General features: G+C 38.2%; 1 protein-coding gene across 11 annotated transcripts in view; it reads right to left on the bottom strand.

Annotated features, from left to right (window-relative positions):
• The window catches only part of mark2.L (microtubule affinity regulating kinase 2 L homeolog), a 97,324-nt gene that overhangs the window by 61,750 nt on the left and 15,196 nt on the right, over positions 1 to 20,378 (bottom strand). For 2 of the 11 annotated variants that reach the window (XM_041589163.1, XM_041589162.1), the window contains exon 1: positions 13,241 to 13,686. In XM_041589163.1, the coding sequence (XP_041445097.1) occupies positions 13,241 to 13,312 (72 nt within the window). In that variant the 5' untranslated portion in view covers positions 13,313 to 13,686. 11 annotated transcript variants of the gene reach the window in all.

Genomic DNA, 20,378 nt, shown 5'->3' on the forward strand with positions numbered 1-20,378 from the left:
TGCTTCGCCTCATATCAGCCAGTCAGATCACATAAAGGATCTAAGATCTAACATCTTGGCTTGCACATTTGCGAGTGCTGTGCTTGATGTTGTAATCTGCCATTGGTGTAGGCTTTGAGAGGAAGGTTAAGGGGGTCTGCGACCCCTCTCCTCTGTCCTGAGGTTGCCGCAGAATTAGACTGTGAATAATTCAGAACATTTGGGAGCTTTTAACTTTTGAATTTTACATTTTCTTTTAAAGGATTCAAATTGGAAATACATTTTTAAGAACCATCAGTTTACAAGTACTTCTAGAAAAATGAACCTACCATTTAAATGTTTTGTTACCATTTGTTTCTTTCTGAACAATTCTTTTTAAAGAATTCTATACACAAATACGCTGTTGGCTAAATCTACCAGAGAAAAATATATAAATAAATAAAAAAAAAAATGAATGTGACATGGGCAGAAATTGGGCACACCTCCAGTTTAACCATTTGCGGATTTCTTTTGGAGGTCTCAGCACTTAATTGACTTGTTAAGGCCTTGATCCAAGTCAAGTGAAGTCAATTAAGATCTTTAATTTTCTGACCCTTGCAACCACTCAGAGCACAGTACTTGCAATCAACAGCAATGCTGTTTTTGGGAAGCTGAGAGGGGATTTGAAAATAAAGATAATTGATGATAACCAAGTAGGCAAAGGCTACAAACACAATAACTAAACAGTTGCTGCTTGAAATATTCACATCAAAGTCAAATTAAGAAGTCGATGGTAAGGGGAAATATGAAGGACTAGATATGAAAAATATCTTCAGTATAACTGCATGTAGGTTAGTCAAGTATGCAAGCCCTGCAAGTATGCAAAGTCCTACTTACTGCCAAGCCAAAAATTGCAACAATGAAGTAGTAGTTGCAGTGCAGTGTTGCTTGCTCAACATAATTTATATAACACCCAACTTCTGAAGTATGCAACGCCAGAGGCGATTTGGAATTTGTGGAACACAAAATATTGTTTGGGTAGACGGAAAAATTAATTGAACCTACAGACATATCCTGAAACTGAGAAGTCCAACAGACAGTGTTCCAAAACATACCTAATGGGATGAAAGATTGATGTTGAGAAGTTGCTTTTGAGGTTAGTCCACACAAGGAGATTCAGGGAAATTTAGTCGCCTGGCGACTAATCGCCTCTTCTTCTGGAGCGACAATCTCTCTGAACTGCCTTTGCTGGTCTTCCCATCCACTATAATGAAAAGTCGCCTGCGCTCAAGCACATGCGGCGCTTCGTTTTCCAAAGTCGCCCCTGAAGTTTCCTCGCGAGGCGACTTCGGAAAATGAAGTGTCGCCTGTGTTTTAGTGCAGGCGAATTTTCATTATAGCGGGTGGGAAGACACATGAAGGCAGTTCGGTGAGACTGTCTCCCAGAAGAAGAGGCGATTAGTCGCCAGGTGACTAAATCTTCCCGAATCTCCTCGTGTGGAGTAACCCTTACAGTCCAATATTTTATTATTATTCATCTCAAAAATACTATGTTTGTAGAAATAGCAGAAATAGGCCATCATATAAATTGCTAACCACATAGCTCCATTCATGGTCTTTTTATGTTACTTTGGGGATCAGCTTGTTGTGTTCAAACATTTGAAAATGACTGCCGCTCCCGTTTATACAATAATATTTTCATTAAGGCCTAACAAAGGAAGCACTAAACAAGAACACTTCCTCAATTTGTTCTCCATATGTTATAAGTCTAAAAAAAAAGTGTTGTGTGTGTGTAAATGTGTGCGTGTTTTTCTAGAAATGTGATATCATAATTAAAGACAAGCAGAAGAATGAAAAATTAGAAGATGTATAATTCAAAAATTAGATTACAATTGTAACCAGGTACATATAGAAGGAGCGATACATTAGTCATATAGACAAAAGTATGCATATACCTCATCTAATTCCCAAAACAAGTGTATTGATTTGGATCTGCTGCATACTATATAAACTTCTTTTCTTCTGGGGCTTTCCACTAGAATTTTAAAACACTGTTGGTGGGATTGGCTTCCATTCATTTCTAAGAGCATTAGTGAGGATGGGAACTTATGTTGGGGATCAGGAATGTCTTACAGCTGGCAGTCCAATTCATCCTGAAGGTATCATAGGGCATAAACCCTTGTTTGTCCCAACCAGTGAAATATTTAGTTCAGAGACCACTGTACTGCATAGGAGTCACCTTTACTCTTTCATGTGCTGGAGCTGAATTGTTTAATGTACAAAAAATGTTTTCAGTTTATGGAGAAAGTGGCCCTTAAACAAATAATGATTCCTCATCTGAAATCCCTGGTGCTTGAGTTTAGGGATTATGAGGCAGTCCAAGATACATGCTTAATAGTCTATGGTGGGGGAAAAATATAGACTATGATCCAACTGTTTAATTGAACATTAACTTCCAGAAGTAGAAAGCAAACTATTTAGAAATAAACAGATATAAGATTATGTCCTCTACTTGACTCCTACTTTAACCGATTTCCCCAAAACGGTATAAAGTTAACAAATAATTCCTTTGGGTCAATTAAAAAAAAAAAAAAAAAAAAAAACTACAGCGACTCTAAAACCCAAAGCCTTACTCTTCAGATATTTTTGCACAATTCCCTGCCTCCCCTTTCCAATCCAATCTTCTCTTCTTGTAATTCTTTGCAGGCTTTTTTTTTTAAGTCAACTCAGCTGACTTTGGAAACTATAAAATAAAGCAAAGGTATAATAAGACTGCCAATGGTCCTGGTTCCTGGCTGATAAAAATGCCATAAGTTTTTTCTTTTTAAATGTTTTTAAGGGTAATGTTCTACCATGTAAAACACTGTGACCAAAGTCCCTTAAAACAAAAATGGCTGCTTTCAGATTGTGAAATGGGAAACACTAACTATCAATTTTCCTTTAAGGGCAGCCAATACCATGGGTATTTTAAATTATAATATCTAGATAAACATCACATTCTGTACAAACATGAACATTTCAATCTAAAATGTGGATTCCTCTTTAAAGACAAATTGTGTACTGTGTCTCTATTTGTCTTTATATGCGCTCATACACTAGTTTGCTTTCTAGGCAATTAATGTATGTACACATGCATGTATACAGTATGTAGCTTTATGGATTAATTTTGCACACAGATAGGGGGTGGGGATGAATACCTTCAAAAACAAAGAAGTTGATGGCGACGATAGATGGAGAAATTAGTCAGCTATACTACCCCCAGCTCTATCAGACACACACACACAAATAAATAAATACATTTCAGGTTAAATTTGTTTAAATGGATAAACCTTTAAACAAATAAAAAGTGAAGCATGCACTGGAAATTCACAGTTTCAAGATTTCTAGCATTTAAATACAGAGAAAAATTAACTTGGTATAAATTAAATTCAAAGTCTGCACAGATTTTTTTATATAAGTATTTAAAAAATATATAATATACAGATAAGCTTGGGATATTGTTTATGAGGTCTTATAGCCTATCAGATATTAAGGCCACGACCAGTTCAACGGAGCATAAGCAAGCCAATTCTGGAAGTAAAATGAAGCCAAAGTCCAATAGCTGTGATTTCTGCTTAACCAGTAAAAGTCTGGCCAGTGTGATTTTTTTTTATTTTTAAATTCATATTATTTTCCTTAAACAAAAGCAGAAACATGTCCGTTTTACATGTTAAATGTTTTATAGTGTACAGGTATGGGACCTGTTATCCAGAATGCTCAGGACCTGCGGTTTTCTGAATAATGGATCTGTAATTTGGATCTTCATACCGTAAGTCTATTAGAAAATCATATAAACATTATAGCCAATAGGATGTTTTTGCTTCCAATACGGATTAATGATTTCTTAGTTTGGATCAATTACATGCTGCTGTTTTATTAATACAGAGAAAAGGTAATATGTTTTAAAAATCTGGATTAATTGGATAAAATGGAGTCTATGCGAGACAGCCTTTCCGTAATTCTGAGCTTTCTGGATAATGGGTTTCTGGATAATGGATCCAATACCTGTACCAATTAAAACAACTCTGCCAGGACCCTAGCCAATATACATTTTTAAGATTAATATTTTATCAACTTTTCATTGCCCCTCTTAATTATGTCAGGCAAATGGGAACATATATGTGCAATAAAGCATTATATATCAATATATTAAACAGTAATCATTCTGGCCTAAAAAGGTGCAGGAAAGTGTGCATTTAAACCGCACTTAATGGGCTGCAGGGGGGTGCCTAGTCAAGACAGAGTTAATATTCCCTTCCAGTCAGGTAATTAAATGGCATCTGAGAAGGGAGCTGCCTGTAGAGGTAAAAGGGGTGTGATCCCACACCTATGGACTCTTTATTGGGTGTTGGGCGGAATCGGGCCTCAGAGAAAACGAAGGGGCTTGTGGAGCCTGAGAAAGAGAGTGTCTGAGATTGAGAGAGCCAAGGGGACAGTGACTGTGCCTGAGAAATGCAATGTTTTGGAAAGTGCAGCAATTAAAGGAACAGTAACGCCAAAAACTGAAAGTGTTTTAAAGTAAACAATAATATCATGTAATGTTGCCCTGCAATGGTAAAACTGATGTATTTGCTTCAAAAACACTACTATAGTTCATATAAACAAGCTGCTGAGTAGTAATGGCGGAAAAACGGCTATATGGCACAGGATAAATAATGGATAACAGATAGCAGATAAGCTCTGTAGAACATAATGCTATCTGCTGTGTAACTTGAGCCTTTTCTCCTTTGACTTGCTGCCCCCATGGCTACACAGCAGCTTATTTATATAAACAATAGTAGTGTTTCTGAAGCAAACACAGCAGTTTTACTAGTGCAGGGCAACACTGCATTATATTTTTATTACTTTAAAACAATTTAATTTTTTGATGTTACAGAGTAGGCTGTGTGATCTAACTGATAAAGAGAAGCCTGGAAGAAACCTTGTAGAGGTCCAGAGTTTGGGAAAGGCCCTGGGGTAGTCAGGGAGACTACATTCTCACCTGTGAGAGACTGTTCTTTATTAAAGGGATACTGTCAAAATGCATTAGTTAATAGCGCTGATCCTGCAGAATTCTGCTCTGAAATCCAATTCTAAAAAGAGCAAATAGATTTTTTTTATATTCAATTTTGAAATCTGACATGTGGCTAGACATAGTGTCAGTTTTCCAGCTGCCCCAGTCATGTGACTTGTGCCTGCACTTGGATGGAACTAGGATGGAACTACTTTCTGGCAGGCTGTTACTGTATTTCTCCTACTTAAGGTTAGTTCACACAAGAAGATTGGAGGAGATTCAGGGAGATTTTGTCGCCTGGCGACTAATCGCCTCTTCTTCTGGGCGATTAGTCGTCAGGCGACAAAATTTCCCCAGAATCTCCTTGTGTGAACTAACCCTTAATGTAACTGAATTAGTCTCAGTGGGACTTGGCTTTTACTATTGAGTGTTGTTTTTAGATCTACCAAGCAGCTGTTATCTTGTGTTAGGGAGCTGTTATCTGGTTACATTTCCATTGTTCTTTTGTTGCTGCTGGGGGGAAAGGGAGTGGTTGATATAACTCCAACTTGCAGTACAGCAGTAAAGAGTGAATGAAGTTTATCAGAGCACAAGTCACATGACTTCGGGCAGCTGGGAAACTGACAATATGTCTAGCCCCATGTCAGATTTCAAAATTAAATATAAAAAAAAAATCTGTTTGTTCTTTTGAAAAATGGATTTCAGTGCAGAATTCTGCTGGAGCAGCACTATAAACTGATGTGTTTTGAAAAAAAAAACATGTTTTCCCATGATAGTATCCCTTTAAGATAAGCACTTTGTTAAGTGAATAATTAAAGACAAAGTCTTACTTTCCCTGCATTTTTGTGTCCCTGACTCTTCTCTACATAAGAAACCTGCTTGCCTACCCTTTCAAAGAGCTAATTATCCCAATATACGCAAGTATGAAGAACAAACGTCTAGAGTGCAAGTTATTTAAGTGACTTTTTTGTTCCAGATTGTATTTTACCATTTCTGTCAGATAGAATAACACTGCCTTACACCAGCCCAATAAGGAAGTAGATTGTGTTCATTTTAGCTTCAAACAAAGGGCAAGCACATTGCAAGTAAGGCAGGCAAAGTAAACAGATAAGGTTGCAGTTTGCAATAGATCATTAAAAAAAAAAAAAAAAAACACACACACCCACACTACTAGACTGCTTCTTGCAAAGGCCAAAGCGGCCTACAAAGAAAAAGCAGTACATCTGAAAACTGTATACCGAATGGATATATTTCACAGATAGATATATAACAGATACATTCAATATATTTTAGCTAGCTTCAATAAGATACACCAGGGATCCCCAACCTTTTGAACCCATGAGCAACATTCAGAAGTAAAAGTAGTTGGGGAGCAACACTAGCATGAAAAATGTTCTTGGGGTGCCAAATAAGTGCTGTGATTGGCCATTTAGTAGCCCCTATGTGGATTGTCAACCTACATTGAGGCTCTGTTTGGCAGTGCACCTGGTTTTTATACAACCATAACTTGCCTCCAAGCCTGGAATTCAAAAATAAGCACCTGCTTTGAGGCCACTGGGAGCAACATCCAAGGGGGGTTGGAGAGCAACATGTTGCTCACGAGCTACTGGTTGTGGATCACAGAGATACACAATAAATGCAGTGGGTTGCCATTAACCTCTTATCTGTAACTGATGCTAAGTAAACAGTGAGAGGATAATTAGAGTGGGCCATGGTTGCCAAACAAGCATCTCTATAGCCAATTTAAGAAATTGGGTGATGAGTAGGGTTGCCACCTGGCCAGTATTTTACTGGCCTGGCCGGTAAAAACGATGGTTGATCCCAATGTTATTAATAGGGAAAACCATAAGTATATAGGAAGGCCAGTATTTTTTTTTTCCAGAAAAGGTGGCAACCCTAGTGATGAGTCAACTGAGCAGGTTTAATCCTTTGGTCCCTGGCCAAGCATCACATCACAAGTGACGAGGTCCTCGTCTAACAGGATATTAAAACCTGTCCAGTAGATATCTGTAAAATCCGTATCTAGTAGGCCCCTATTCAGGGATTGTGCCCCATTATATAAATTGACTGATAAATGATATAAATGAAATGAATCAATGTAGAGTGCTGTATGTGCCCATGGGAACATCAGTTCTTAACATCGGGAAAACTTGGTTATGCCTTGCAAGTAAAACTGCAAGTAAAAAAAATTGTATGTAACCTTACAGCTGAGAAGTAAACCTCAATCTCACGTTCCTCAAAGCTAAAGTCATGGCTAGGAATTTTTTTAATTAATTGGCACTAAGCACTTGTTTTTTTATTTTTTTAATAATCTACACACATATATAATCATCAGCATACAAACATATATACAGGTATGGGACCTGTTATCCAGAATGCTCAAGATCTGGAGTTTTCTGGATAATGGATCTTCCTGTAATTTGGATATTCATACCTTGAGTCTACTCAAAAAATGTAATAAACCCAAATAGGCTAGTTTTGCTTCCAATAAGGATTAAGTATATCTTAGTTTGGATCCAGTACAAGGTACTGTTTTATTATTACAGAGAACAAGAACATTTTTTTAAAAAAAATTGAATTATTTAGATAAAATAGAGCAGGGGTCCCCAACCTTATTTTATCCGTGAGCCACATTCAAATATAAAAAGAGTTGGGGAGCAACGCAAGCATGAAAAAGTCCCTCGGGGTGCCAAATAAGGGCTGTGATTGGCTATTTGGTAGCCAGTATGTGAACTGGCAGCTACAGGAGACTCTACTTGGCACTATACTTAGTTTTTATGTAATTAAAACTTGCTTCCAAGCCTGGAGTTCAAAAATAAGCACCTACTTTGAGGACATTGAGAGCAACATCCAATTGTTTGAAGAGCAACATGTTGCTCAAGAGCCACTGTTTGGGGATCACTGAAATAGAGAATAGGAAACAGACTTTCCGTAATCTGGAGCTTTCTGGATAACAGGTTTCCGAGTAACGGATCCAATACCTGTATCTCATATGTGGCAACAAAAGAGAATGTCTGAAAGTTCAGTGGACTGAACTGAGCTGTGAGAGTTGATAATGTCCTCCACATTTACATGTTTACACATTACACGAACTCAGGACTGAAAACAGACACTACATACCACACCCTACAACAAACATAGAACACACCTCCCCATTCACACAAGTATGTAACCTACCTCAGTCTCACAATACCTCCCCTAATAAAATGCACAGCTCAGTTCTGTTTTTGTGCTACATATGAGTGCTGTGGACACTACACAACAGGTGATGCCATATGGCAGTTTTCCCCAAACAATACTGTGCCAAACCTGCTGTACAACAAGTCTGCTGCCAAGGATGATTTATAGGTTGGACAAAAATTATATTGTAAGTAGTAAATATTATTTACTTCATTGGTAAGAAAAAGATCTGTTTGTGCTTTCATAGGGTAACACCTTCAATTGTGCTTTTGTGACTAGTCGATTTCTTTCTGGCTAAGACCTTAAAGGGATTCGATCATGATTTTTATGATGATGTTTTTATTTCTAAATTACACTGTTTACACTCCAATTTACTCAGTCTACAATATAAAATGTATTTCCTGAACGAGCAGCACTTTAGGATGGAACTGCTTTCTGGCAGGCTGTTGTTTCTCCTACTCAATGTAACTGAATGTGTCGCAGTGGGACCTGGATTTTACAATTCAGTGCTGTTCTTAGATCTACCAGGTTGCGGTTATCTTGTGTTACCTGGTTATCTGTTTACCTTCCCATTGTTCTGTTATTAGGCTGCTGGGGGGGGGAGGAAGGGGGCGATATCACTCCAACTTGCAGTACAGAGTCACTGAAGTTTATCAGAGCAAAAGTCACATGACGGGGGCAGCTGGGAAACCGAAGATATGTCTAGCCCATGTCAGATTTCAAAATTAAATATATTAAAAATCTGTTTGCTCTTTTGAGAAATGGATTGCAGTGCCGAATTCTGCTGGAGAAGCACTGATGTGTTTTGAAAAAAAACAAAAAAAAAAAAACAACAACAACAAAAGTACTTTAAAACAGGAATTTTAGTTAAACCAGGATCAGAGCCACTGTCCTACAGGAGAGGAAGCAAGATCAAAGAACTTTAAGCCTAGAGAGCATGTAGCAGATTTCAGGTGTTTTGCCTCATGTTTTATCCATCACACAGCAAAACACCTGAAATCCCCCTATTGTCTTTCATCATGTCCCCCTATTGTCTTTCATCATGTTAGGGTAGTGGAACACAGGAAGATCTTTTGCCCGCAATTTGTTATGTGCAGCTGCGGGCAACAAATCTCCCGAAAATGCCTCTCCATTGCCAATAATTGAAATCATTGGTGGTATGCCCAACTTATCGCTTAATTGCCTGAAGTTGGAGGAAACTTCAATTTAGCGATATGGGGTGATTAAGCAATATGTTGGGCATACCGCCAGCAATTTCAATTATTGGCAATGGAGAGGCATTTTCTGGAGATTTGTCGTCCGCAGCATGGCATAACAAATCTCGGGGGTGACCAATCTTCCCATGTGCCACTGCCCTTAAATGACAATCGCATGAAAGTGCTAGCACTGGTATGTCAACCATTTTTGGCCTGCCAATACCTGTGCACATTTTCAAGCAGAAATCAGCTAAGGGTGAAGACATAAATCGGCTAAGGGCGAAGACACACAGAGCTACTAGTAGAAGCCACTTGTCATGGCTACAAAATAGACAACAATGATAAGGGTCAGGGCACACAGGCAGATTCAGGGAGATTAGACGCCTGGCAACAAATCTCCCCGAACTGCCTTCACTGCCTTCCTGCCGGCCAAAATGTAAATCCCCGGCGGGATGGCACTCGGCCAGATTCGTTTTTCAAAGTCGCCTGTGGTTTCTTCGTGAATCACGCCGAGTGCATTGCCGCAGGCGGTTTTTAATTGAGCTGCTTCCCCGTGTCTTCCGCCTGCTTTAATGAAAAAACGCCTACGGCAATATCTCACGGCGTATCGATTTCCGAAATCGTCCGAAGTTTCCTCACGAGGGAAGCGGTTTGGGGATAATAGTCACCCCAAAGAAGAGGTGATTAGTAGCCGGGCGACTAGATCTCCCCGAATCTCCAGGTATGCCCTTATCCTAAGGGTACACGGGCAGAGTCCGGGAGATTATTTGCCAGTTGATTCGAGGCTACTAATCTCTCCAATCTGCCTTCCCCTGTCTTCCGCCGACTACCATGAAAATCAACCTGGGGGCAGGCACTTGGAGCGCTTCGTTTTCCGTAGTCGCCCGTAATTGCCTCAAGAGGAAACTTCGGTTCACTTAAGAAACCGAAGCGCTTCAGACATGGCTGTTTCAGGCAGTTGATATGCTGGTGAGTATAATTCTCAGGACAAGTTTATAGGGAAGTGAGTAGCTAAGAAGCTATTCCATGTGTGTAATTGCTTTGCATATGATGTCCTGACAAAACAACTCCGACATCCATAACAGGAGGCTGATAAATTAGGTATTATATACTCGTTATGACATTAGTGGCCTTCTATAAAGAGAATGTACTGGTAAAACAAAAGACAACTATCAGTTTGCATGTTGTTATTAAAAATAAATTAAACACTAAGTTTGATGGCACACAGGTATTTAAGTTACTGCAGTTCTCCCCAGGTTTGCTCCAAATATTAACCCTGACCTGCTCCAACTGCCACTATCCACTCCACCTGGATGGCAATTGTGCAACCTGCCATAGATACAAAAAGTATCGGTCATGTTTACCATTCCCTTGAATAAAAGGCAAATACCGGAGTGACCCTATAGTGCGACCCTATATTGCAATTACAGATCAGATATCTAGCACACAGTATCCAACTGACATACAGCAATAGTATAGTGGACACTGGGAGGCCCATTTATCAAAGGTTGAATTTCGAATTCACGCAAAACTGCCCTAAACCCCCATAAATTTGAAATACCAATCGAAATTTATATATAAAAAATATAAAATCAAATTTTTAAAACGCTGATTATTTAAATCGAACCAAATTTGATTTGAATTTAAAAAACTCTGTTAAAGAGTTTTTTCCTGAAAAAAACTTGAATGTCAGGAAGGCATCAAATAGCTCCAAATTGAAAATGGCTTCTCCCATTGACTCAAAACAGCAGTTCTAATGTCAATAACTCGCTAGTCTAATTTGAGTTTTGACCATAAAAAAATTTTAATTTTTAATTCGACCCTTTATAAATCTGCCCCTAGGAGTCATTTAGTCAATGATGTTAAAAGTACAATATTGGTAATTGTTACGTGTACATTGTGTGCCTTTACCTGTACATGGCAGACCCTTTCCATTCTGTTAAATAGGAAACATTATGCGCTCTCTATGCCTGTACAGTATTATTTAGCTTGTGAACTCCATGATAACCTCTGTAAAAACGGTACCAGCTTGTTTCCTTATGGCAATAATACACACCATAGAGGGAACTTTCTCTTGTATGACAAACAAGCAGGGTGATGTCCTCCGGTCAAGCATGGGAAATGGTTTTTGGTGCTTCCAAGAGTTTAATGCCTATTTGTGCCATGGATCATATAATCTATCTGGGCTCTAAAGGACCATAGTGTCAATGCCACAGATTCTACATTTCAGGACAACAGTTTGGTCAATATGAGGCAATGGGCAACACAGTACAGCAGATAAGATAGGTTACTTCCCCCAGTTTTCTTGTAAAGATCAGTGGTCAAATTCCTGTATATGACAATACTCTTAACTAAGGTTTTTTCTAATATTGAACTGAATATAAGTGTATCATACCAACCACCTAATACTAATTACAGGCAATTATGCTGCTGGGTGCCAGATAAATACTGAAGTGTCATGGTATATCAGGAGTTAACAAACCGATTTAATTTCTAGAGTTCATATACACATTTATACATCTTTAATAAGTACATATTTTGATTTTGGCGGTTTTCTAAATTAATTTTACAAATGTAGCAAATACCCAAATTAATGTCAGAACGGATAACATCTGCTAAATTATATCAAATCTCTCTAAACTTTGAGCGACTTCAGGAAAACGCAGCGCAACGGGTGTTTTCTCGGCGGCAATTTACTTTACTGCCAATGGGAAAGCATTTTGAGGAGATCTGTCGTTCGGAGTAGCGCAAATTTAAAAGTGGCTGACAAATCTCCCTGTGTGCCATTACCCAAAGGGCACAAGGGACCTTTTAGTCTCCAGTGTGGATGACAAAATGTCCGAAGTTCCCTTTGCACCGGCATTAATGTAAATTGTTGGTGGGAAAAAATAAAGCAAGGCAACTTCTGGCTACTACTTGATACATAAATGTAATATATTGCACTACTGGTGATTTGATAAGCAATTTCCCTCTATATATTTCATGTCAGCAATATAGATTCTATGACACTGGCAGAGAGAGGGTTAAAATTAATGCATAATGCTGTAAATCAAAGACGTGGCTAGAGACTATCATGTGGGTTATAAAAAGCCACACACAGCCCCTTAGACACCATTTTAACATGTCTGTCATATTTTAATATGTGTATTTTGAGGGCATTTGTATGTCAATTGTAGTTTTACAAGCTATCACCTGTAAAATGAACCATTCCAACATTATAAATTCTATGGTGCTGACACTGACTGACCACAATGCGAGCACATTTCTTGCCTTGCTTTTTAAATCATTTTCTCAGTGTTTAAAATGGAAGAAAGATACTTTGGATTTAGCTTAATTACTATGGATGCCACATCAAGGAGCCTGCTTCCTAAGCTCCCATGGGGCGTACACCTTGGTCTTAAACCAGAAAGCAGAGTAGGAAACACTTTGCGACATTTAGCCATGTAAAGAACAAGGAAAGGTAAAACATGCCTAACTAAAGAGAATGAATGTGTATTTGTCATTTCGTTCTCTTTTAGCTTCTTATAAACCACATGTTTTAAAGAAAAGATCCATAAGAAAAGCCTTAGAAAATACAAAGCTCAGAGTATAGCACAAAGTAATGGCCCGAAACAAAAGTCACAATAAACTTTTACTATTCGTAAATCTTCCCATTCTGTTCCTTCAAATGACACAAATATACTGTATATACCTTTTTAAAGAAAATAAGATACCCAGGAGCATCGACTAACCAGGAAACCCCTTATCAAAACGGATATAGGAATATTATAGTCATTTAACACTAATGTGGTTCTGTTAAAACAATATGAGGGCAGCAGCCCTTTACTTTTCAATCAGTGTAGGGCGGCTAGCTCTATAAAAACAGGTTACAGACCTCATGAGCAAGCAGGGGGCTGATACAGGAGTCTGGGTGATCACGGTGCTTTGCTGCTAAATCCTCCAACATCTCTTTTCCGAAAAGCAGGTCCCTCTCATGTAGATAACAACGCTGCAACCGGTTTTTCTATGTATTCCCCCTTTTTTTTTTTTTCTTAATCCGAAGATCAGACTTTAAAGGTTTTCGGGACTCCTTCTTTTGCCTGCTCACGTTCCCTTCCTTACTAAACTCAAAAGCAGGAAGTTACCTCCCTGAAGTATCACGCAACAAGGGAGTGGAGCATAACCTGTCCCCTCCTCACAAGGGCAGGTAAAGCTGCTGAAGCAGTCGCTGACATCATAGCATTTTGAAAGATTGCTTGGCAGCGGAGAGGATGCAATTCTTGCAAACCTAGACTGCTTCAGACAGAAGTAAATTCCTCCTTCTATAGCCCTCCTCCTCCCCCTATGCAAGCATACTCTGCTCCTCCTCTTCCTACAAAAGCCACCATAGCTTTGCCGGGCTGCTGCTGCTTCTTATGCTGCAGTGCAATGAGAATGGGGAGGGCATGGGGACATTTCTTTATCTGTATTCTATTGTGCCACTGGAAACAATTCCCTCACAACTCTGGGTCACGCTTAGCAACTGCATGCATAATCAAAGCTGGAAAACGAATATATCAATTCAATAGTCACTCAGAAAAAGTGCAGGGATAGTTGTACATGTGTTAAAAAAAACTGCTAGAAATAAAATATATTTTTGGTAAAATTTACTGATCTGTGCTTAAAATGATCTCAATTCAGTAGACTATAAAATAAAACACACTAGTTAGCACAAGCTCAAAACCAAGAAATGATGCATCCCCTTCAAGTTTAACAAACTTTAAAGACCTAAATTGTCCTTCAAAATGCCATTTCCATCTGCCACATGTATCCGACAGCAAGTGTAAAACAGATAAAATATAATTGATATGGGGGAGCAGACAAGGCAATAAATAGTTAGGAAGCAAAGTATTTCACAGTGTGTTTAGGAATAACAAAAAAGCATGCAGCGGCGATCAACTCCCTCCACCCCCTTTCTGTAAAGACCTAAAGAATGTTAGACTGAGAATTCCCTGCCCCCAAACAGTGAAACATTACAAGAGAAACCAGTTCTCTAGACTAGATAACCTCACAGCACAACCAAGAGAACAATTTTGGTAAATTATATCCAGAACTGTATTCACTCTCTTAAAAATAAGCTGTAGGAACCTGACAGCTTGTATTCTGTAGTTAACTTTCCTATTCCTACAGGAAATTAATAATTAAAGATAATTAAACTTAAGTGTCTTGCTTTAGAGGAGAAACCAATGTTCTGTCCAGAAAAGCACATTTCACCTGTAAAAGTATAAATATACACCTATAACAGGTATGGGATCTGGAGATTTCCGGACAATGGATCTTTCCATAATTTGGATCTCTCTACTAGAAAATCATGTAAACATTAACTAAACCCAATAGTCTGGGTTTGCTTCCAATAAGGATTTATTATATCTTAGTTTGGATCAAGTACAAGTTACTGTTCTGTTATTACAGAGAAAAAGGAAATAATTTTTAAAAATTTTAATTATTTTGATAAAATGGAGTCTATGGGAGACAACCTTTCCGTAATTTGGAACTTTCTGGATAACGGGTTTCCAGATAATTAAACCTGTACCTGTATCAAACATGATAAATTGATTTAACTATTTCATTTTTTTTAATCAGCAGCTTTGTAGTTCTGAATTGCAATAGCGATCAGGTTGCTAGGGTTCATTTTACCCTTTGCAACCAGCCAGTGTTTAAATAACTTACTGAAACATTAAAGGGATACCGTCATGGGAAAAAAAAATTTTTTCAAAATGAATCAGGTAATAGTGCTGCTCCAGCAGAATTCTGCACTGAAATCCATTTCTCAAAAGAGCAAACAGATTTTTTTATATTCAATTTTGAAATCTGACATGGGGCTAGACATATTGTCAATTTCCCAGCTGCCCCTGGTCATGTGACTTGTGCTCTGATAAACTTCAATCACTCTTTACTGCTGTACTGCAAGTTGGAGTGATATCACCCCCCTCCCTTTTCCCCCCGAGCAGCCAAACAAAAGAACAATGGGAAGGTAACCAGATAACAGCTCCCTAACACAAGATAACAGCTGCCTGGTAGATCTAAGAACAACAATAGTAAAAACCCATGTCCCACTGAGACACATTCAGTTACATTGAGAAGGAGAAACAGCAGCCTGCCAGAAAGCATTTCTCTCCTAAAGTGCAGACACAAGTCACATAACCAGTGGCAGCTGGGAAATTGACAAAATGTCTAGCCCCCTGTCAGATTTCAAAATTGAATATTAAAAAATCTGTTTGCTCTTTTGAGAAATGGATTTCAGTGCAGAATTCTGCTGGAGCAGCACTATTAACTGATTCATTTTGAAAAAAATTCTTTTTCCCATGACAGTATTCCTTTATTAGTGGAGGGTCTGATCAGGGAAGTAACAAAAAGGAACAATACAAAAATGTTATTATAGCATCAGCGAGCACGTTTTTTTTGACTGCTTAGGTCATTCGAAAAGCTGAAAAGGAAAAATAATTTAAACTATAACAACGAAAAAGAAATGAAGAAAAGTTGCTGTGACTAGGACATTATATGACATAGTAAAGATGAACTTAAAGGAACTTATCTGGAAAAGGATTCCAGATAACGGAACCCCATGCATGTATTTTTATCACAATATGTTCAACACAAAAGGTAACCATTAATACCTATTAAAAGTTAATGTAAAATACAGAATGAAAATACTAACTACACACACACGGTCTGAGCATTGCCCAATAAACACCAGCACTGACTAAATTATATGACTATGGAGCCACATCTGGGACCCCAATAAAGGATTTCCAATGACTTCACAGTAGTGAGTGAGATATGTGCAGACAAATTGCAAAAATGATTGGCCAGTTTTACTTAGGGAGTTACTAATGCCAAATATGGTTGTCATGGTTACACACGTGCAACTCAATTGTGCCCTCCAAAACACCTGTTTAACTTAAACTCCCACAGATCCCCAATTGTGTTTTGAACCCATCACAGTAGGACAGAAGGAGCCTGGCATAACATCATTGGGGTCATTACCACCCAAACTGCCTTTACATGGCTTTTTCCAATAATCTGTTGGTTTTCCATTGGCTTAACAGAGAGATAAACCTAAATCTTTATCAGCATGGGTGTTTTTTTCTTATAGTAAGAGCAATTCTTCACAATGGGATAAGCACCCCACCTTGTCTATAGGTTGTAAAGATGCCAGTGTTTATTTCCATAATGCACTGTAATATAAGAGGACCAGCCTATAAAAACAAGACAGACTATCGGGTGATTAAAAAGTCGTCAACACACATCATATTCAAATTTTCCACTGTATTCTGATTAATATTATTATTAAAACAAAACTACCTCTCACCTGCACAAAACATATATTTGACAGTACTCTGTAAGGTAAGAAAAAAAATGTATATGAAAAAAAAAAAACAACCAGCAACACTGGGAATTTTGTTAACAAAAAGTGTTACATTTTGACTGCTCAACCAACAGTCCCGGGTTTGTTACTGAAATGTCCTGAGTTCTCTTTGATCTCCTGCACTGAACAACCAGAATAAGAGATGTTTCTCACTTAATTGGCTTTTGGAAGAGAGCCCAGAACAGCCACCAGGTGCATTTGGATACTTTTGTATCAATTTAAGATAAGCAGGTATGTTTGGGAAACTGTGACTTGCAGCTTAAAGGGCAATTCTCCTTTATTAGCAAAACTTTAATAACACATAATACCACAGAAATGTGTTCAAACCTTCTTAACCTGCCAAATTTTGTGTGGATATTGGGCAGGTGGGCATATATGATTAAAGGGAGGGGTGCAGGTCAACAGTTAATGGGTCAGATTGCTTGCACGAAAAAGAAAAAACGTTCTCTGCCACTCTTGGAGGATGTTCTTTGCTGCTGTTTGGCAAAAAGCCAGCCATACCCCTCATTTGCCAACCCCCAAGAACTATTTTACTATGTTTGTGTGGCTTCCTAAAAATGTTTAAATGTGAATGCGGCTCTAGTTTAAAAAATAAATAAATAATGTTGCAGAATCATCAGTCTAATGATCTGTGGTTCCTTTGTCTCTCCGTGTTACCTCATTTAAATCATTTTCAGTTTCTTGAACAGAAAAGCATAATTTTGCTTAACTGTGTAATTACAACAAATGACCACATTAAAGCAGCAATTTCAGCACTCAACTACAAAAGAGAGATTTGGATTTCATGATTATGGTTTTATGGAGAAGCCAACGAAGATGCCCAATGATTCTTTCACATAACTTTCTATAGAATCACACACACTTTTCATGTCCGACTTGACATTTTGGGGGAAGCTATAACTTCCCCTAGACCTCTGCAACTGCAAAGAAGCAAATATCCAGCAAGCGTTATTTTTCACATAAACCAGTCCTTATTGGGGTATTTGCATTTACACATGGGCAAAAGCGTCTATACTTTGTAAAGATTCTCATAAACAAAAACTTTTCAGTCACAAACAGATCCACATCCTGATCAAGATTTCCTTATGTCTACTATGATATGCAACATGTCAGTTTCCACTACACATACAGATATTTTCTGAGCACACAGGATTTCAATATTAACTTATGCACACACATAACACAGTGCTTTTCATTCACAACAGTTCCTGCCTCAGAAGAGTTTACAGTCTTAATATGTTTCACACAAAACCCGCTTTGTAGTCTCATATCACAATCACTGCTATGCAAGAACGTATATATGTGCATCACACCGACAGGGTTTCATCAAGAGTCAATTAACCTACAGTATCTGTAAGTTCATGAAGTGTGGGAGGAAAACAATTCCCTGGGAAGAAACAACAATCGGGCAGAAACCCTTTTTTGTTTGCATGTTTGTTGCCAATGATAGGCCACCCTGGATGGAGCTCCTGGAACATGCGCCCATGTTGGGACACACAATCATGCGCATAATTATCGAATGCCGCAAATTGCTCATAACATTGCACATTATGCGCTGGGGAGCAATTAAAAAAAGAAAAAATAAACAAGTAGCCCGCACCTTTGGTTGGGGATAATGGGATAATATTTTTGCCGAACAGGTGCCCTTTAACTGTTGGTGTTCGGTGGAACCCCCAACCATGGCAAGCAACAGGGAGACAAGTGCCACGTGAAACTCATGCTCATTTTGTACCTTATTTCCAGTGTGGGGCGTAAGTTTAACCACTTTGGTTTAGTAGGACTTCTTACAACCACACCCTGTGAATGGACGCTGGGTGCTAAATACCCTTGGACACCTGTACAACCCACATGCCTTTGTCAGGGGTAATAGTGTGGAAGTCTCTTGAGTTCTCTGAACTACTCTTTAACATGAGGGTAATACAACAGTTATTGTAGGGAAATCTGCTTAAAGCCGCAAAAGCTAGTGGCGGGGGATGATCTAGCCCTTACTGAAACCAACGCTCATGAGAAACTTATTATATTCGCTGCGCTTGTGACTAGGTAACACTTTTACACTAACTTATACATATTACACCTATCACACTTTCATTTAGCTTTCCCTTTATTTCTTGTTCACATCTATACTTAGTGTTGCCACCTTTTCTGGGAAAAAAATACCGGCCTTCCTATATTCTTGCTGTTTTTCCCTATTAATAACATTGGCATCAAGCATCATTTTTACCGGCCAGGCCGGTTAAAATACCGGCCAGGTGGCAACCCTACCTATACTCATATCCACATTCACACACATAAACACATAAGTGGGCACCTATACAAATCACTTTACTTTGTCTTCATTATTGTCTATTATCAAATTTTTTTAAAAAAAATGGGTGTTGGTTTGGGCAGTGTCTCTCTCTTAAAAGCCGTAAAAGCAGGTGGCGGGAGGATTTAGCCCACAGGTAGAAAACAAGATTCAGTAGACATTTACTCCAAGTAATGATATTAAGCAGAGAGTAAAAGACCTTTTATATTATGACCAGAGGTAAACAAGTTAGGGACCACCGTGTGGAGTTTACCTTGACGTAGTATGGTGGCTTATCAATTTTATGATCATAACTTTGTAACAAAAAACCCTTTTTTTTTTTTTTAATTCATGAACTTGCATATTTATTGAATTACTTAGACAGGGGACCATGGAATGTGCTTTGATTAACTGCCCAGGTCAGGAGCACTACCATTATATTTAAACATATTATAATTTAGCCTTAGGAGTGCACCCGCAACCCCCCTTTTTCGTACCTTCAAACTAACTTTTAGTATGTTATAGAATGGCTAATTCTAAGTAGCTTTTCAGTTGGTCTTCATTATTTCGTTTTTAAAGTATTTGCTTTCCAGGTTTCAAATGATCCCATCTAAAACAAATGCTCCGTAAGGCTATCTATTTACGGTTATTGCTACTTTCTATTAATCGTTTTTCTATTCAAACCCTCTCCTATTCATATTCCAGTCTCTTGTTCAAATCGGTGCATTGTTGCTAGGGTAATTTGGACCCTAGCAACTATATTGCTGAAATTGCAAACTGGAGAGCTGCTGAATAAAAAGCTAAATATGTCAAAAACCACAAATAATAAAAAATAGAATCAATTGCAAATTGTCTCAGAATATCACTCTCTACATCATACTAAAAGTTAGCTCAAAGGTGAACAACCCCTTTAGGGTTTATATGTCTAAACCTTAAAACAAAATATTAAACTTTACCCAACAGGACAGAGGCTTCTGTGTCCCGAGTATGAGGTACAAAAATTTGGCAACAAATGAGTTATGTTTTTCCAAGGTATCATTCTGCTATCTATAACAAATGGATGTTAGTTATAACTGTTACTTGCTGTTTACAGGGGGGTAGGGTAACACTGCTAATATTTGTACTCATCAATAATACAGGGAGGTCATAAATATGGGTAACAACGTTAAAAGCCCCACTGTATTAGAATGTTTATTGTCATCTTGTTTCATCTAGCAAGCATTCCTGTACATTCTCAGATATTTGTAAAAGTTCACACGGCACAAAAGAACCAAAGCTTTTTGAGACATGTTTCTCTACAACTGGAAAAGCTTGTTTTATTTGCACTCTTAGATTTTCTTT

Source organism: Xenopus laevis, chromosome 4L (assembly GCF_017654675.1).
Source record: "Xenopus laevis strain J_2021 chromosome 4L, Xenopus_laevis_v10.1, whole genome shotgun sequence".
NCBI lineage: Eukaryota > Metazoa > Chordata > Amphibia > Anura > Pipidae > Xenopus > Xenopus laevis.